This window comes from Balaenoptera musculus, chromosome 2, assembly GCF_009873245.2.
Source record: "Balaenoptera musculus isolate JJ_BM4_2016_0621 chromosome 2, mBalMus1.pri.v3, whole genome shotgun sequence".
NCBI lineage: Eukaryota > Metazoa > Chordata > Mammalia > Artiodactyla > Balaenopteridae > Balaenoptera > Balaenoptera musculus.
Genome location: NC_045786.1, coordinates 114,923,429 through 114,945,368, shown reverse-complemented (window position 1 = coordinate 114,945,368; position 21,940 = coordinate 114,923,429). Strand labels below are relative to the sequence as shown.

At 34.6% G+C, this 21,940-nt stretch overlaps 1 protein-coding gene across 1 annotated transcript in view; it reads right to left on the bottom strand.

The window, feature by feature from the left end:
- TTC6 (tetratricopeptide repeat domain 6) overlaps positions 1–21,940 on the bottom strand; it is a 230,297-nt gene that overhangs the window by 78,838 nt on the left and 129,519 nt on the right. Inside the window, exons 8-9 of the mRNA XM_036843605.1 lie at positions 15,304–15,408; positions 234–326 (exon numbers count right to left, since the gene is read on the bottom strand). Coding sequence (XP_036699500.1) covers positions 234–326; positions 15,304–15,408 — 198 coding nt within the window. The remainder of the gene's footprint in view (positions 1–233; positions 327–15,303; positions 15,409–21,940) is intronic.

The window sequence follows — 21,940 nt, the reverse complement described above, 5'->3', positions numbered from 1 at the left end:
ACTCACAGCAGATATCCTGCTATTGATTAGTAAATAACATCTTCTGAGTGTCATAAAGATCACAGATTTGAAAGAGGAAACAGGTCCTCTGCAAAGACACTAGTGAATATTCTGAGGCATTTCCCAGAATGAGGAAGCATCAAGAAATTATTTCTGAAATCGCTAGAAATAATATCTGAACTGTAGTCACATAAAGCCACCAACCAATAATTTAGAATAAAAATTATACTTACCCTAGAACTTCTCCTACACTGATTTAAAGTAATGACACTTTCCTTGCTTTCAGATGTAAATTTCTCAAATAAAATTCTGCTTGCTTGCACACTCTGTGATAAAAAAAAGATAACAGTTTTAAGCTATATAGTGGAATACTTTTAAAAGCCTATGATTACTGTTGCTTCATAGTATAACATTATTACCAAAAGAGCAATATACAGGAAAGGTAGAATTCTAGAAAACACCAGAGATGCATCAAAGTCTGGCTGCAGACTAAGTATTTGGCCAAAACCCACACTTTGGCTTTGGCATTGGACTTTAGCCAAATAGATACTTCTACATTATTTCTGACATCCCTGGTCTTAGGAGAAATCAATGATCCTGTGACCTCATAGGTTGGCATTGAATCTCTTTAGTATATCAACATCAGTATTATGAACAAAACATATCATTTGGAGTTATTGTAAATATGCAACTATTCACTGACAAATACAAGTAAGCATTCTAAATATTAATTGGAATGAAAATTGCCTTAAATGCTTTATACTTTTAACTCAGTCAATTAAATTATATAAATATTTATTGCTGTAAGGGTGACTTGCTGCAATAATTATGATTATTATTAAATGTGCTACTTCTCTATCTTGTAATCAGAGATTTGGATATATAGAAACAACTACAAGACCTAAGTTTCATAGCCCGGTGGATACATGATGAATAAAATCCTTCTACTGCTTTGTTTGCTGAAATTTTTAGGTCTCAACTAACATTTCAAAAATTTTAAATATTTATTCAATAGAAAATCAACTTTTAAAAGTATCACATAGGGACCTCCCTGGCGATCCATGTGTTAAGACTCAGCGCTCCCAATGCAGGGGGCCTGGGTTCAATCCCTGGTGGGAGAACTAAGATCTCACATACCGCAACTAAGCCCGTGCGCTGCAACTAGAGAAGCCCGCGTGCCACAGAGCCTGCATGCCGTGACAAAGACCCAGTGCAACCCAAAAAATAAATGAATAAATAAATTTTTAAAAAGAGTATCACGCAGTTATCACTGAGAATGGAACAGATATGCAGAAGGCTATGGATAATTTAGGAATCACCAACATTGAATTTTTGTTCATCCTCTCTGTTGTATTAATGGAAAGTAGTTATAGCACAATGTAAGGTAAGAGAATTACTGGACATTGCAGAAAGATACCTGGTCACTTTCATCATTATTCTTCAAAGACAAACTATGTGACACACAAGAGATTTTGGAACTATTTTATCATATGCTTGCACAAAATATTCAAATATGATGGAATAGCAGCTATTACATACTTAAAACAATACTTTTAACAGTAACAAGGACAAAAATTTTAACACTGCACTTTATAGATATCAGAAAAGCAGAACCTACTAACAATCAATGATTGCTTTTTAAAAAGAGAATGTGGAAGGAGACCTTCAAGATGGCGAAGGAGTAAGACGTGGAGATCACCTTCCTCCCCACAAATACATCAGAAATACATCTACATGTGGAACAACTACTACAGAACACCTATTGAACGCTGGCAGAAGACCTCAGACTTCCCAAAACCCGGGTGGCTGACAGGATCTTGGTGCTCCGGCCAGGTGTCAGGCCTGTGCCTCTGAGGTGGGAGAGCTGAGTTCAGGACATTGCTCCACCAGAGACCTCCCGGCTCCACATAATATCAAATGGCAAAAGCTCTCCCAGAGATCTCCATCTCAATGCTAAGACTCAGCTCCACTCAACTGTCTCCAGCACTGTAGCATCAGCAAGCTAAAGTGTTGGATCCTCTAGGCCAAACAACTAGCAAGACAGGAACACAACCCCACTCATTAGCATAAAGGTTGCCTAAAATCATAATAAGGTAACAGAAACCCTAAAACGCACCACCAGATGCAGTCCTGCCCACCAGAAAGACAAGATCCAGCCTCATCCACCAGAACACAGGCACCAGTCCCCTCCACAGGAAGCATACAAAACCCACTGACCAACCTTAGCCACTGGGCGCAGACACCAAAAGCAACAGGAAGTACAAAACTGCAACCTGTGAAAAGGAGACCCCAAACACAGTGGGTTAAGCAAAATGAGAACACAGAGAAACACACAGCAGATGAAGGAGCAAGATAAAAACCCACCAGACCAAACAAATGAAGAGGAAATAGGCAGTCTACCTGAAAAAGAATTCAGAGTAATGATAGTAAAGATAGCCAAAATCTTCAAAACAGAATGGAGAAAATACAAGAAATGTTTAACAAGGACCTAGAAGAACTAAAGCACAAAGGAACAATGATGAATAACACAACAAATGAAATTTAAAACTCTCTAGAAGGAATCAATAGCAGAATAACTGAGGCAGAAGAACGGATAAGTGACCTAGAAGATAAAATACTGGAAATAACTACTGCCGAGCAGAATAAAGAAAAAAGATTGAAAAGAATTGAGGACAATCTGAGAAGCCTCTGGGACAACATTAAATGCACCAACATTCGAATTACAGGAGTCCCAGAAGAAGAAGACAAAAAGAAAGGGACTGAGAAAATATTTGAAGAGATTATAGTTGAAAACTACCTTAATAAGGGAAAGGAAAGTCAGTCAAGTTCAGGAAGTGCAGAGAGTCCCATAGAGGATAAATCCAAGGAGAAACATGCCAAGACACATATTAATCAAACTATCAAAAATTAAATGCAAAGAAAAAATATTAAAAGCAGCAAGGGAAAAACAACAAATAACATACAAGACAATCCCCATAAGGTTAACAGCTGATCTTTCAGCAGAAACTCTGCAAGCCAGAAAGGAGTGACAGGACATATTTAAAGAGATGAAAGGGAAAAACCTACAACCAAGATTACTCTACACAGCAAGGATCTCATTCAGATTCGATGGAGAAATTAGAACCTTTACAGACAAGCAAAAGCTAAGAGAATTCAGCACCACCAAACCAGCTTTACAACAAAGGCTAAAGGAACTTCTCTAGGCAGGAAACACAAGAGAAGGGAAGGACCTACAATAACAAACCCAAAACAATTAAGAAAATGGTAACAGGAACATACATATTGATAACTACCTTAAATGTAAATGGACTAAATGCTCCAACCAAAAGACATAGGCTGGCTGAATGGATACAAAAACAAGACCTGTATATATGCTGTCTACAAGAGACCCATTTCAGACCTAGGGAGACATACAGACTGAAAGTGAGGGGATGGAAAAAGATATTCCATGTAAATGGAAATCAAAAGAAAGCTGAAGTAGCAATTCTCATTTCAGACAAAATACACTTTAAAATAAAGACTATTACAAGAGACAAAGAAGGACACTACATAATGATCAAGGGATCAATCGAAGAAGAAGATATAAAAATTGTAAATATTTATGCACCCAACATAGGAGCACCTCAATACATAAGGCAAATTCTAACAGCCATAAAGGGGGAAATCGACAGTAACACAATCATACTAGGGGACTTTAACACCCCACTTTCACCAATGCATAGATCATCCAAAATGAAAATATATAAGGAAACACAAGCTTTAAATAATACATTAAACAAGATGGACTTAATTGATATTTATAAGACATTCCATCCAAAAACAACAGAATACACTTTCTTCTCAAGTGCTCATGGAACATTTTCCAGGAGAGATCATATCATGGCTCACAAATCAAGCCTTGGTAAATTTAAGAAAATTGAAATCATGTCAAGTATCTTTTCCGACCACAACGCTATGAGACTAGACAACAATTACAGGGAAAAAATCTGTAAAAAATACAAACACATGCAGTTAAACAATACACTACTAAATAACCAAGATATCACTGAAGAAATCAAAGGGAAATCAAAAAATACCTAGAAAAAAATGACAACGAAAACATGATGACCCAAAACCTATGGGATGCAGCAAAAGCAGTTCTAAGAGGGAAGTTTATAGCAATACAAGCCTACCTCAAGAAACAGGAAACATCTCGAATAAACAACCTAACCTTGCACCTAAAGCAATTAGAGAAAGAAGAACAAAAAAACCCCAAAGTTAGCAGAAGGAAAGAAATCATAAAAATAAGATCAGAAATAAAGGAAAAAGAAATGAAGGAAACAATAGCAAAGATCAATAACACTAAAAGCTGGCTCTTTGAGAAGATAAACAAAATTGACAAAGAATTAGCCAGATTCATCAAGAAAAAAAGGAAGAAGACTCAAATCAATAGAATTAGAAATGAAAAAAGAGAAGTAACAACTGACACTGAAGAAATACAAAGAATCATGAGAGATTACTACAAGCAACTATATGCCAATAAAATGGACAACCTGGAAGAAATGGACAAATTCTTAGAAAAGCACAACCTTCCGAGACTGAACCAGCAAGAAATAGAAAATATAAACAGACCAATCACAAGAACTGAAATTGAAACTGTGATTGAAAATCTTCCAACAAACAAAACCCCAGGACCTGATGGCTTCACAGGCGAATTCTATCAAACATTTACACAAGAGCTAACACCTATCCTTCTCAAACTCTTCCAAAATATAACAGAGGGAGGAACACTCCAAAACTCATTCTGTGAGGCCACCATCACCCTGATACCGAAACCAGACAAAGAGTTCACAAAGAATGAAAACTACAAGCCAATAACAATGATGAACATAGATGAAAAAATCCTCAACAAAATACCAGCAGACAGAATCCAGCAGCACATTACAAGGATCATACACCATGAACAAGTGGGGTTTACCCCAGGAATGCAAGGATTCTTCAATATATGCAAATCAATCAATGTGATACACCATATTAACAAACTGAAGGATAAAAACCACATGATAATCTCAATAGATGCAGAAAAAGCTTTCGACAAAATTCAACACCCATTTATGATAAAAGCCCTGCAGAAAGTAGGCATAGAGGGAACTTTCCTCAACAAAATAAAGGCCATATATGACAAACCCACAGCCAACATTGTCCTCAATGGTGAAAAACTGAAACCATTTCCACTAAGATCAGGAACAAGACAAGGTTGCCCACTCTCACCACTATTATTCAACATAGTTTTGGAAGTGTTAACCACAGCAATCAGAGAAGACAAAGAAATAAAAGGAATCCAAATCGGAAAAGAAGAAGTAAAGCTGTCACTGTTTGCAGATGACATGATACTATACATAGAGAATCCTAAAGATGCTACCAGAAAACTACTAGAGCTAATCAATGAATTTGGTACAGTAGCGGGATACAAAATTAATGTGCAGAAATCTCTTGCATTCCTATAAACCAATGATAAAAAATCTGAAAGAGAAATGAAGGAAACACTCCCATTTACCACTGCAACAAAAAGAATAAAATACCTAGGAATAAACTTACCTAAGGAGACAAAAAACTGTATGCAGAAAAGTATAAGACACTAATGAAAGAAATTAAAGATGATACAAACAGATGGAGAGATATACCATGTTCTTGGATTGGAAGAATCAACATTGTGAAAACGACTATACTACCCAAAGCAATCTACAGATTCAATGCAATCCCTATCAAACTACCAATGGCATTTTTCACAGAACTAGAACAAAAAATTTCACAATTTCTATGGAAACACAAGAGACCCCGAATAGCCAAAGCAATCTTGAGAAAGAAAAAAGGAGCTGGAGGAATCAGGCTCCCTGACTTCAGACTATACTACAAAGCTACAGTAATCAAGACAGTATGGTACTGGCACAAAAACAGAAATATAGATCAATGGAACCAGATAGAAAGCCCAGAGATAAACCCACACACATATGGTCACCTTATTTTTGATAACGGAAGCAAGAATATACAATACAGCCTCCTCAATAAGTGGTGCTGGGAAAACTGGACAGCTACATGTAAAAGAATGAAATTAGAACACTCCCTAACACCATACACAAAAATAAACTCAAAATGGATTAAAGACTTAAATGTAAGGCCAGACACTATAAAACTCTTAGAGGAAAACATAGGCAGAACACTCTATGACATAATGCACAGCAAGATCCTTTTTGACCCACCTCCTAGAGAAATGGAAATAAAAACAAAAATAAACAAATGGGCCCTAATGAAACTTAAAAGCTTTTGCACAGCAAAGGAAAACATAAACAAGACGAAAAGACAACCCTCAGAATGGGAGAAAATATTTGCAAACGAAGCAACTGACAAAGGATTAATCTCCAAGATTTACAAGCAGCTCATGCAGCTCAATATCAAAAAACAAACAAACAAATCCAAAAACGGGCAGAAGACCTAAATAGACATTTCTCCAAAGAAGATATACAGATTGCCAACAAACACATGAAAGAATGCTCAACATCACTAATCATTAGAGAAATGCAACTCAAAACTACAATGAAGTATCACCTCACACCAGTCAGAATGGCCATCATCAAAAAATCAACAAACAATAAATGCTGGAGAGGGTGTGGAGAAAAGGGAACCCATGAGAATGTAATGGGAATGTAAATTGATACAGCCACTATGGAGAACAGTATGGAATTTCCTTAAAAAACTAAAAATAGAACTATAATACGACCCAGCAATCTCACTACTGGGCATATACCCTGAGAAAAGCATAATTCAAAAAGAGTCGTGTACCACAATGTTCTTTGCAGCACTATTTACGATAGCCAGGACATGGAAGCAACCAAAGAGTCCATCGACAGATGAACTGATAAAGCAGATGTGGCACATATATACAATGGAATATTACTCAGCCATATAAAGAAGCGAAATTGAGTTATTTGTAGTGAGGTGGATGGACCTAGAGTCTGTCATACAGAGTGAAGTAAGTCAGAAAGAGAAAAACAAATACCGTATGCTAACACATATATATGGAATCTAAAAAAAAAAAATGGTTCTGAAGAACCTAGGGGCAGGACAGGAATAATGATGGAGACGTAGAGAATGGACTTGAGGACAAGGGGAGGGGGAAGGGTAAGCTGGGACGAGGTGAGAGAGTGGCATGTACTTATATATATTACCAAATGTAAAATAGATAGCTAGTGGGAAGCAGCCACATAGCACAGGGAAATCAGCTCGGTGCTCTGTGACCACCTAGAGGGGTGGGATAGAGAGGGTGGGAGGGAGACATAACAGGGAGGAGATATGGGGATATATGTATATGTATAGCTGATTCACTTGTTATAAAGCAGAAAGTAACACACCATTTTAAATCAATTATACGCCAATAAACACGTTAAGAAAAAAAAAAAAGAGAATGTGGTTCATATCTTGGAACCTGTCAGGATATGGCCCAGGGCAATTACAGCATTGCTTACCTGATACATGATGTAAAAATTCTCCTCCTCTACTACAGGGATATTGCTAAAATTAGTATGCATGTAATAAAAGCTGGGATGCAGATGGAAATGGAAACAGTTTTGCTACCTTAAAAGTCGGTTATGACTTCTGCTTCTAATTATGGCATGCTAGGTACTTCTTCTGAGAACAACTAATAAAGTGTGTATTATGTCAAAGATAATCTTCAAAGCATCAAAAAGCTAACAAGATGATGAAGAAATACTGAGCAAAAATATAGGAAAAAGCAAAAACCTGAAAATGTAAACCCAGTTTTCAAAGATGATTTTGTTTGCAAGATGTTTGCCAAAACTGTTGCAAAGCTGAGCTGCATATCTGCAACTTTTGATGGTAAGGATGACAGAAATCCACTCCCAGATTCTCCCTGAGGTATGGAAACTGATTTTATATATATATAATATACAAGTATACAAGGCTACAGGGATACTACAGGGCTATACCCTCAGATTAAGAGTGAATGGAAGTAAATCAACATTTGTGTATACTTTCAGCCTAGGATCTGTCACAAGGTGTTCATAGAAACTCAAGCCTCAACCTTAAATTTAGGTTGAGTGGTACAGATCTCAGGTTCTGAAAAAAATTTTTTTCTCTAGAGGAGGAACTGCCATTTCAGGTCTCAAATATTTACTAAAAATCATGTTTTAAATACAATGATAAACATTTAAAGACAGACAGGTACACAAAGAAACAAAACACCAGAACATAATAGGTTTGGAGGAAATATATAAATTCTAAAAAGAAAAATACAAAACCAAATTTAAAAATACAGAGAACAAGTTTAACAATATATTAGACATAACTGAAGAAAGAATTTATGAACCTGAACTAAAGACAGATCAGAAGAAATTGTACAGGATCCAGTTTCAAGAGGAAAAAAAAGTAGCTAATACATGGGATTAAAGTCCCAGAAAATGAAAGAAAGAATGGACAGAGGCAAAATATGAAGAAATAGTGACTAAAAATTTTACATAGCTGATGAAAGACATCAAACCACAGATTCAAAAATCCCAATTATTCCTCAATACAATAAATAAGAAGAAATCTACAACTAGACACATCATACTGAAACTGTATGGAAGAAAAGAGAATAACTTAAAAGTAAAAAGTTGGGGGGGGGGGATGCAGAGAATTGATTATCTTCAAAGGATTCATACTTAAGACTCAATTCTCAACAGCCATAGTGAACACCAGAATATTGTGAAACATCATTAGTGTGCTAAAAGTAAATATTTGCAATAGTATTATCCCCAAGTAAAATATCCCACAAGCATGAATATAAAGACATTTGAAACAAAGAAATAACAGGATTTTACCACTTCCCTTAAAGCAAGTTCTAAAAGATATACTTTAGCAGAGGGCAAAATGATTCCAGACAGGATGGTCTGAGATGCTCAAAAAATAGAAAGGTTCATTGTTATAGTATAATGTTATGTAAATAATTTAGTGTTGTAAGCAAAAGTGAATAGATGAAAACCTGTGTTAAAAAATAATTTTTGCCCAAAAAAAATTTAAAAATAGAAAGGAAAAGAGAGAGAGATAAATACATGGGTAAAACATAAGGAATATTGCATGAAATGATAAGAATAATGTCTTTGGAATTTTAAAAGATAAGGATCTAAAAATGTATCAAAGTTAGAGCATATTAAATCAAAAAGGAGTAAATGGAATAAAAGGTTTAAAGTCATTGTAGTTTCCTGGAAGAGTATAAAGGTATTGATTAATATTAGATATTGAGGGACTTCCCTGGTCTAGTGGTTAAGACTCCACGGTTCCACTGCAGGGAGCGCAAGTTCGATCCCTGGTTGGGGAATTAAGATCCCACATGCTGCATGGTGCAGCCAAAAATTTAAAAAACAAACAAACAAAAAAAACATTAGCTACTGATAAGTTAAACATATATATTCTACGGAAACCATCATAGGAATAAGAAACAATATATATAACTTCCAAAGTAGGCATGATAAAACACTATTTACCCAAATATTTAAAAATTGAAAATAAGGGCAGAAGACCTTAATAGACATTTCTCCAAAGAAGACATACAAATGTCCAGCAGGCACATGAAAAGATGCTCAGCATCACTAATTATTAGAGAAATGCAAATCAAAACTATAGTGAGGTACCACCTCACACCGGTCAGAACGGCCATCATTAAAAAGTCTACAAATAACAAATGTTGGAGAGGGTGTGAAGAAAAGGTAACCCTCCTACACTGTGGGCAGGAATGTAAGTTGGTGCAGCCATTATGGAAAACATTACAGTACGGAGGTTCCTCAGAAAACTAAAAATAGAATTACCATATGATCCAGCAATCCCACTCCTGGGCATATACCCAGACAAAACTATAATTTAAAAAGATACATGCACCCCTGTGTTCATAGCAGCACTATTCACAATAGCCAAACATGGACACAACCTAAATGTCCATCGACAGATGAATGGATAAAGAAGATGTGGTACATATACACAATGGAATACTACTCAGCCATAAAAAAGAATGAAATAATGCCATTTGCAGCAACATGGATGCAGCTAGAGACTATCATACTAAGTGGAGTAAGTCAGAAAGAGAAAGACAAATACCATATGATACCACTTATATGTGGATTCTAAAATATGGCACAAATGAACGTATCTACAAAACAGAAACAGACTCACAGACATAGAGAACAGACTCGTGGTTGCCAAGGGGGAGGGTGGTAGAGGAGGGAAGGACTGGGAGTGTGGGATGAGCAGATGTAAACTACATATATAGGATGGATAAACAACAAGGTCCTACTGTACAGCACAGGGAACTATATTCAGTATCCTGTGATAAACCATAATGGAAAAGAATTTTTTAAATGTCTGTATGTGTGTAACTGAGTCACTTTGCTGCACAGCAGAGATTGGCACAACATTGTAAATCAACTCTACTTCAATAAAAAAATAAATAAATAAAAATTTTAAAAAATTAAATCAGAATATATTATATGCAGACCACTGACATTTTTTTTAAAGGAATAATAAAAAAGATAAATTTAAGATAGGAAATAAAAGGAGAATATAAAACAAACAAAAGGCAGCATCTATGAAAAACAAAAATCAAATGGCAGGATAAAACAAAAAATATCAGTAATCATAATGTATATAAACAGGTAAAATTTGCTTTTAAAAGAAATGAGACAGATCTTTGTATCTAAATATCATTTCCCATTCAAAGAAACCAAGAATCTTTGAACAAAGGTCTGATTACAGTTCTGGTGAATGGAAAGTGTTCTGGGCCCTCTTTTTGTACCAGAAAGTCCTGTTGGATCCTTTTCCTTCTGGTCATTGGATGTGAACAACCACCAGTACCAATTTACTTCTGGACTACCTTTCTAATGCATTACTCCATCATCACCAGTTCTAACCAACGCTTCTTATAATTGCTACAATTCCTACTTCTGTTCAGAAAATTCTGCCTACTCTCAATTCCCTATATTCACACTTTTCTATATACAAAGACAGAAAAATACATGCTCATACTTTAGAAACACATACATGCTCATGCTTTATAAACACACAGTTTAGACAACATTGTACTCATATTGCAGACCCCCCTATTGTGTCAGTTCATTTAGAATCAGATGCTACCAGTGGAGGATAAAGAGAGAGGGAGCAACATGCAGGGGGAGCCTTCAGACCATGATGTAGATCTGACAACTGTGGAAGGGGAAAAGAGAGGAAGGACTCGGCAGGAAGACCTTCAGATTATGGACCAGTTCTGAGAAAGAGTCAGCCAGGCAGATGGAAAGTCTCTGAGCCAAAGTGCCTCATAAAACAGTCCCACACTGAGCTGGAAAGGGTCAGCTTTAGAAAGCCCCTGTGCTCAGTCACTGGCTGGGAGCAGTCCAGAGGAAGAATGGCCCTGGAGTGAATGCCATGGTAGATCTACAGGACAGCAGCTGGAGGCTGGCCAAGTATGCTCTCCCATCAGATTCTCTGGAAGGAGATGTGAGCATCACATCTTTTTTTGTGAATGTCACACCTATTTACACAATTAATATTCACCAATCTTTTACATTAAGGAATCTTTTATATAATTCGTTATTAATCTTCTCTTTTTAGCTCATGGCATCTTTTCCCCCAAAAATATAATTATTATTTTCTTAAGTAAATGAAAAGTTTAGATTACACTTAAAAAAAGGAAGTGCAAATATACACAATAATCTTCCAATTTAAATTACACATACACTTTGGCCAGGAATTCCAAATAGAAAAATACACATATGTATGCAAAGGTACGTGCAAGTATGCTTTAAGAGAAAAAAAATCAAGATGCAGAACGATATAGATTACCTTATTCCACATATGTAAAAACATTAATCTGCACAAACCTGCATGACATAAATAAAAATGAAAATGTTCGAATAGATACACACATTGCATTTGACAATGGTTGATTTCAGGGAGAAGAGAACTGGGGAGGACAGCATTCAAGGTGGGGAGTGCTCTTTATGCCATACACATCTTTGTATTTTTTCTACTACTTGTGCAAGTTCTTAAGTAATTTTAATAGGTCTTACCACTCTGAAAACAGCACAGACAATAATATTGCTAAAGAAAATAATGGTTTAACAAAAGACAAACTAGAAGAAAAATTTTGAAAAGAAACCACAAAATAAAATAATGTTAGTAAGACCAAATTAACCACATGCCACTTATATGGTTCATATAAAACAAAACAAACAACAAAGAGATGATTAAAATGAAAATATTCCTGAACACAAACAGATAATAACACAGGGCTGGCCATATTAGAGTAGGATTGCAGCATTAAATAGGTCAAAGTAGGTCATTCAAAACTGGTTAAGAGACAGAATTCATAAGAAAGATAAAACATTGCCAAATTCATAATAAAGATAAACAGCTTCTACTCACATAAAGTAAAAGCTATTAGTAACATATGGAGAAATGGACAAAACACAGGTGCATTGAAAACCCCAAAAAGTAGTTTTTAGAAGAAGAACTATGTCACAGAAGAATGGAATAACAGAACAATATAACAGCTACACCTATTATTAACTGAGCACTTACCATTCATCAGGTAATACACTATATAGTCTTTTATTAAATCCCCAGAACACCCACATTACATACAAAACTCTGAGACTTCAAGAAGTTAAGATACTTACGAAAACAAAGTTAAGATACTTAAGAAAAACTTATGATTACCAAAGAGGAAAGCGGGGAGAGATAAATTGGAAATTTGGAATTAACAGATACATACTACTATATATAAAATATTACAGATAAACAACAAGGACCTACTGTATAACATAGGGAACTATATTCAATATCTTGTAATAACCTATAATGGAAAAGAATCTGGAAAAGAAAACACATATATACACACATACATATATATATATATGTATAACTGAATCACTTTGCTGTACACCTGAAACACGGTAAATCAACTATACTTCAATAAAAAAATAAAAATTTTTAAAAAGAAGAAGTTAAAATACTAATACAAGGGTATCCAGAAAACAAGTGGGATTCAAATCCAAGACTGTCTGATTACAAAGCCTGCACCCCGCTTAGTGCCGCTACAATATAAAAGTCACTGCATATAATAGCATTGAATTAGTATTGTAGACACTAATGGAATATCTAGTAAACCACAAAGCAAATATCAATAAATTCCAAGAAACTGTTACTCTAAAGAACATATTTTCTTATGTTAATAAGGATAAACAATAAAAATTAAACAAAATAATTTCAAGTTAAAAAAACACTTTCCCACATAAGTTGTGTATCAAAAAGATAAAGAAAGCTGCAATAGAAATTATTTAGAAAATAAATGAACACACCATAAATAAAAAATATATGAAATAAGGTCAAAATACTTATATTTGTTAAAAATATGAAAGGTAAAGAGATTAAATTTTCAACAAGAAATTAGGAAAACACCCAAACAGAGATGTCAACCTTCTGTAGAAGCAGGAAACCAATAACCAAAACATTTTCAAAAAGAGAAGCAACAAAAACTCAGAGGGGCAAAAACTGAATTTATAACTAATCCAAAAGTTTTCTGGTCAAATATGGTAGGTTGGACTCATTTGTTTTTCTGGCTGACTGGTCATGATATCTAATAGCTAGGGAATCATACACCATAAACCTTGCTAAAAAAATTAAAGAGATGGTTTTACACTAGTGTGGGTATAGTAATTTGACAAGTAGAGAATAAAGCACTTGTAATTGAAAATAAATGAGAAAAGACAAAAAAAAATACTAATTTCTAGAAAATTCATTCTAGGGAAGAAAAAAATTCCCCAAATATCATTAGAAATGGGAAAGAAAACAATGCAACTTTAGCAATGGAGGTTAAAACTAAAGAGAGAATATATACAAACTCTGCATATAAGCTTATAAATTTCAATTGAATAAATGGCTTTCTGTAAGAATATGTTACCAATTGACTTGAGGAAAAATATTAAACATGAATAGCCCAAGAATTAGAAAATAAAAAGTTTTAATTGTCAAAAAATTACCTTCCCAAACAGTTCAAATGTTTCTAGACAGTGAATCCTTCCACATTTTCAAGGTTATTCCTATGCTATTTGAATTCCAGAATATTAAAAAAGAAGAAATGTTACCCAATTAACTTTATAAAGCAAGAATAACCTTGATAACAGAGTCCAACAAAAAAAATACACTAAATACATATTTCACTCATGAGTGTATATTTTTAAAAAACAATAAAATATTGCCTAACAGAATTCAATATAATATTTAAAAATAATACGTCATAATCAAGTAATGCAAGGAATGTAAAGATGTTTCAATATCAACAATGATGTTGATGACCATTTCAAACAAGGGCATATATGGACAGAATTTCTTTAATTTTATATCTGAATTTATTATGCTAATACCCTGGTATGCTTTCCCCATGATTAACTTTTTTGTCTTATTCTTTTCTGATATATGTGTTATCAGTAAGCTATCTAGGATCCTATGCAAATAAACTAATTCTAAATACCATTAAAAATGTATGCACCATGATGTTCATCACAGAATTATTTTAAGAGGAAAATATAAGTAGGAAGAAGAAAAGGAAGGGAAAGGAGAAAAAAAGAAGAGGAGCAGGAAGAAAAAGAATTTTTAACAATGAAAGAAAATGGACCAGAAAGTGGGCAGTGATTGTCTTGAGGGAGAAAAATAACAGATGATTTTGGTTTCCTTCTCCTCATTTTTCTAATTTTTAAAATAAGCCATAAAACATAAAATGAGAGCAAGCAAACACTTTAAAGGAAGAAGAAAATAGATTAATAATTGTATTGGGTAGTTTTAAACTTTCTTAAACATTAACTAAAAATGCACTTTTAAAAGCAAATGAAAATATCATAAAGATCTTCTAAACAACCCAGGAAGCTTTATATCTTGTCAGTCAAATAAATGATTCATTCAGAAAGAAAAGAGAATATTCTTTTTGACTGGCTAAATTAACATGGATAAGTACAACATTTTTTTTTTTAGAAATATACGTATAAGTGTATGTGCATAAGTGTACACATAGTTAGGGGTTATGTGTGTATATATGTATACACATATAACACATACATATAAAAATTATTTATTTTGTATGTATAATTTCTATAGTGCCATCCAATCATTCAATTATGGCAATCTTTACCAACAATTTACATAACAACTGTCCAGTAAAATTTAATGTCATATTCAATTATACAGTCTAATTATTAAACAATACAGAAAAGTCATTCAGTATTTTACCTCATATTTTGGATATACTGTTTCCTTTATGACAGATACTGGAACAGAGAATTTGGGTGAAGTTAGATTCCAAAACAACTTGGTAAATCCTGGATAAGCAGACACCTTTGAAAATAACATAAGAGGCTATTAGAAATTAACAAATGATCCCTAGGGTAAATACCCAAGCTCCTATCAAAATTAGTTCTAGCTGCTGAGAAAATGAGGTGATTGGTTCCACAGTGTCTGCAAATCTGGGAAAGACAATTTATCATACCCATCAGATTAGCAAAAATATAGTCAGCAACTTCAAGTGATGCGAAGGATGTGGGAAATTAGTAGAACCACACTAGAGGCAAACTGGTTATTTCTAGTAAAATAGAAAATGTATATGCTGCATAATCCAATAATTTCACTTCCAGCTATATATTCTAAGGAAATTCTTCCACATATTCATGAAGGGATATGTACAAGGATGTTGATACAGTGTACGAAATAGCAAAAAACAAAGCCCAATTTAAATGTCGATTAATAGAGAAACAGATGAATAAAATGTGGTGTATTCATATAACTAAACACTGTAAAGCCATTCCAGCACAAAAATTACAAACCATAGTTGGATCTTAGAAGCATAGTATTAACAGTAAAATAAGTAACTTTTAGAAAGATACATACAAAATCATGTCATTTATATAAATGTACCTAGAACACACAGAACTATAGTATTTATTGTTTAGGGTCATAAGTACATATAATAAAGAATAAAATCATGGACTGGAAAAAAACTTAATTGTAACAATAACTGTCCTTGGGTAAAAAGGAAGAGAAATGGAATTAGGAAGAAGTACAAGAGGACTTAATTTGTTTTTAAAATGTCTTTTAAAAAATCTGAAACAAGTATGACAAAATATTACTTACAAATTTTTGATAACATGTACCCACGTGTTTGTTAGCTTGGTTTCTGTATTTATTTGTTTCTTTAAACTTTTTCAAATAAAATTTAATCAGGCATAGAGGAATTTTTAGGGAGGTGAAACTATGCTGCATGATACTAGAACTGTGGCTAAATGACATTCATTTCTCAAAACCATTGAACTTTACAGCACAAAGAGTGAGACAATGTATGCAAATTTTAAAAAAATCATTTAGGAGGTCAAGAGCAATCCTAGGATAGTAACCTTGGAAATGAGTAGGGTATATAAGACTAAAGGCAAAAGAAACTGTATGTAGCACTACACTTTAGTTGATAAAGTTGTTTCCCACAGGAATACGGGTTAATAATTCTGATACTTATATATTGGAATTGAACAATTAAGTAAATGGATGGAGGATGGTGGGAGCCAGGAGTCACTCATTATAGGGAGTTTAAAGATAAGCAAGGGAGGAGGTTAGAATGATACATGCGGTCATGAATTAGAGTTGTAGACATCAGTATGAACTCATGCTTAGCTTAAGTTAGACAAAGATGGTTACATATACGACAATCCAAAACCTGTGGGATGCAGCAAAAGCAGTTTTAAGAGGGAAGTTTATAGCTATACAAGCCTACCTCAAGAAACAAGAAAAATCTCAAATAAACAATCTAACCTTACACCTAAAGGAACTAGAGAAAGAAGAACAAACAAAACCCAACGTTAGCAGAAGGAAAGAAATCATAAAGATCAGAGCAGAAATAAATGAAATAGAAACAAAGAAAACAATAGCAAAGATCAATAAAACTAAAAGCTGGTTCTTTGAGAAGATAAACAAAATTGATAAGCCATTAGCCAGACTCATCAAGAAAAAGAGGGAGAGGACTCAAATCAATAAAATTAGAAATGAAAAAGGAGAAGTTACAACAGACACCGCAGAAATACAAAGCATCCTAAGAGACTACCACAAGCAACTCTATGCCAACAAAATGGACAACCTGGAAGAAATGGACAAATTCTTAGAAAGGTATAACTTTCCAAGACTGAACCAGGAAGAAATAGAAAATATGAACAGACGAATCACAAGTAATGAAATTGAAACTGTGAATAAAAATCTTCCAACAAACAAAAGCCCAGGACCAGATGGCTTCACAGGTGAATTCTATCAAACATTTAGAGAAGAGCTAACACCCACCCTTCTCAAACTCTTCCAAAAAATTGCAGAGGAAGGAACACTCCCAAACTCATTCTATGAGGCCACCATCACCCTGATACCAAAACCAAACAAAGACACTACAAAAAAAGAAAATTACAGACCAATATCACTGATGAATATAGATGCAAAAATCCTCAACAAAATACTAGCACACAGAATCCAACAACACATTAAAAGGATCATACACCATGATCAAGTGGGATTCATCCCAGGGATGCAAGGATTCTTCAATATACGCAAATCAATCAATGGGATACACCATATTAACAAAATGAAGAATAAAAACCATATGATCATCTCAATACATGCAGAAAAAGCTTTTGACAAAATTCAACACCCATTTATGATAAAAACTCTCCAGAAAGTGGGCACAGAGGGAAACTACCTCAACATAATACAGGCCATATATGACAAACCCACAGCAAACATCATTCTCAATGGTGAAAAACCGAAAGCATTTCCTCTAAGATCAGGAACAAGACAAGGATGTCCACTCTCACCACTATTATTCAACGTAGTTTTGGAAGTCCTAGCCACGGCAATCAGAGAAGAAAAAGAAATAAAAGGAATACAAACTGGAAAAGAAGAAGTAAAACTGTAACTGTTTGCAGATGACATGATACTATACATAGAGAATCCTAAAAATGCCACCAGAAAACTACTAGAGCTAATCAATGCATCTGGTAAAGTTGCAGGATACAAAAGTAATGCACAGAAATCTCTTGCATTCCTATACACTAACAATGAAAGATCAGAAAGAGAAATTAAGGAAACACTCTCATTTACCATTGCAACAAAGAGAATAAAATACCTAGGAATAAACCTATCTAGGGAGACAAAAGACCTGTATGCAGAAAACTATAAGACACTGATGAAAGAAATTAAAGATGATACAAACAGATGGAGAGATATACCATGTTCTTGGATTGGAAGAACCAATATTGTGAAAATGACTATACTACCCAAAGCAATCTACAGATTCAATGCAATCCCTATCAAATTACCAACGGCATTTTTTACAGAACTAGAACAAAAAATTTCACAATTTGTATGGAGATACAAAAGACCTCGAAGAGCCAAAGCAGTCTTGAGGGGAAAAAATGGAGCTGGAAGAATCAGACTCCCTGACTTCAGACTATACTACAAAGCTACAGTAATCAAGACAATATGGTACTGGCACAAAAACAGAAACTTAGATCAATGGAACAAGATAGAAAGCCCAGAGATAAACCCACGTACCTATGGTCAACTAATCTATGACAAAGGAGGCAAGGATATACAATGGAGACAAGACAGTCTCTTCAATAAGTGGTGCTGGGAAAACTGGACAGCTACATGTAAAAGAATGAAATTAGAACACTCCCTAACACCATACACAAAAATAAACTCAAAATGGATTCGAGACCTAAATGTAAGACCGGACACTATAAAACTCTTAGAGGAAAACACAGGAAGAACACTCTTTGACATAAATCACAGCAAGATCTTTTTTGATCCACCTCCTAGAGTAATGGAAATAAAAACAAAAATAAACAAATGGGACCTAATGAAACTTCAAAGCTTTTGCACAGCAAAGGAAACCATAAACAAGACGAAAAGACAACCGTCAGAATGGGAGAAAATATTTGCAAATGAATCAATGGACAAAGGATTAATCTCCAAAATATATAAACAGCTTATGAAGCTCAATATTAAAGAAGCAACCCAATCCAAAAATGGGCAGAAAACCTAAATAGACATTTCTCCAAAGAAGACATACAGATGGCCAAGAAGCACATGAAAAGCTGCTCAACATCACTAATTATTAGAGAAATGCAAATCAAAACTACAGTGAGGTATCACCTCACACCAGTTAGAATGGGCATCATCAGAAAATCTACAAACAACAAATGCTGGAGAGGGTGTGAAGAAAAGGGAACCCTCTTGTACTGTTGGTGGGAATGTAAATTGATACAGCCACTATGGAGAACAGTATGGAGGTTCCTTAAAAAACTAAAAATAGAATTACCATATGACCCAGCAATCCCACTACTGGGCATATACCCAGAGAAAACCGTAATTCAAAAAGACACATGCACCCGAATGTTCATTGCAGCACTATTTACAATAGCCAGGTCATGGATGCAACCTAAATGTCCATCGACAGACGAATGGATAAAGAAGATGTGGTTCATATATACAATGGAATATTACTCAGCCATAAAAAGGAACAAAATTGAGTCATTTGTTGAGACATGGATGGATCTAGAGACTGTCATACAGAGTGAAGTAAGTCAGAAAGAGAAAAACAAATATCGTATATTAATGCATGTATGTGGAACCTAGAAAAATGGTACAGATGAACTGGTTTGCAGGGCAGAAGTTGAGACACAGATGTAGAGAACAAATGTATGGACACCAAGCAGGGAAAACCGCGGTGTGGTGGGGATGGTGGTGTCCTGAATTGGGCGATTGGGATTGACATATATACACTGATGTGTATAAAATTGATGACTAATAAGAACCTGCTGTATAAAAAAATAAATAAAATAAAAATCAAAAATTAAAAAAAAGGTGGTTACATATAGAAATATTATGTATATTTATTATATTTATTATGTGTATTATAATATGTGTATTTACAGGAAGGAGTTAGTATACAGACATATATTTGTGTGAGGTGAGAAGACCTAGAAGCAACAAAACCCCAGCAGCAACAAGCACATCCAATGCTCTGATCTTAGTTTCTAATTACATTCTCCAATAAAGGAAACTGAGGCTTCCTGTAGAAATGGCTGACTCTATGGACTGGGGCAGGAAATATGCAAGATGAAACTGGAGCATCTGTACTACCAGTAATTAAGTTTTAAAAAAAAAAAATCCCACAATGATGGGGTCTGTCAAAGGGACATAGGAGACAACTGAAGGAGCTCTCAATGACCAAAGCTCAAATAATTTTAGCAAAATAATAAAAATAATAATAAAGTAGTATTGGAATATAACTCAAAGTATAGCATAAACATCCATGAGTCATACTGATATAAGTAAATGATTGAATAAATAAATAAATGGGAAGAATAGACAAACATCCTGTCCAGATGAATTCAAATTAATCTTTATAGATACTCTGCTCTGAAGGAGGTGGAGCATAGCTCCACATTCCTTAAGTGTGGGCTGCACATAGTGACTTCTTTCCAGAGTACAGATGGAAAGGAGGCAAAAAGAGAAACTTGACAATGAAGAAAACCTGGCAGACACTACCTCAGCCAGGTGATTAAAGTTAACATCAACAATGATAGGTCATATTGATAATATGTACTCTCAATATGATATGATGAAAATGGCACCTTACCTCAGTGGTCTTCCTCCCAAAATCACATAACACAATCAAATCAAAAAAAAAATCAGTCAATCCCAATTAGGGACAGTCTACAAAATACCTGACCAGTACATCCCCCAAACTGTCAAGGTCACCAAAAACAAGGAAAGACTCAGAAACTGTCACAGCCAAGAGAAGCCTAAGGAGACATAACAACTAAATGTAATGTGGTATCCTGGAGGGGATCCTGGAACAGAAAATGGACATTACATTAAAACTTAGGAAATCTGAATGAAGTATGGACCTTAGTTAATAATAACGTATAAATATCAGTTCACTGATTTTAACAAATCTACCATACTGCTCTAAGATGTATTGGTAGTTTCTTAGGGCTACTGTAGCAAATACAATTCGGTGGCTTAAAACAACAGAAATTTATTCTCTCAGAGTTCTAGAAACAAGAAGTCCATCAAGGTGTCAAGAGGGCTATGCTCTCTCTGAATGCTATAGGGAATTCTTCTGTGCCTCTTCCTAGCTTCTAGTGGTTGCCAGCAACCCTTGGCATTCCTTGGCTTGCAGCGGCATCATTCCAATTTGCTTCCATCAGCTCAAGGCGTTCTTCCCTGTGTGTCTGTGTGTTCACAGAGCATTCTCTTCTTATAAGGACACCAGTCATATTGGATTTAGGGCTTACCCTTGGGTTTAGGGCTTACCCTAAATCCAAGATGATCTCATTCCAAGATTCTTAATTACATCTGAAAAGACCCTATTTCCAAATAAGGTCACATTCACAGGTACCATGGGTTAGGACTTGGATATATCTTTTGGGGGCCGCTATTAACCCACCATTATCATATTAATAATAGGGGAAACAGAGTGTGGGAAATCTCCACACTGTCTTTGTAATTTTTCTGGAAGTCTAAGACTATTCTAAAAAATAAAGTTTACTATCAATAAAATAATAATAATAAAACAAACAGTAAAAGAAAAATAATTTTTAAAAATAGTTGGAAGTGAAAAACTTAACCCGGCATTCACGACAAGATTTGAAGAAAATGTGGCAAGATTTTTTAAAATAATAGCTGTTTGAATCCATGGTATTATTGGTAATTATGTTTTCCTTAACTTTCATTGACTTTGAATAATATTTAATTGGACCAAGCACTTTCCCCAACAAGATTTGTCTTTCACCAGAAAAAAATGAGTGCAAATGATTTTAAAGCATCAACTTGC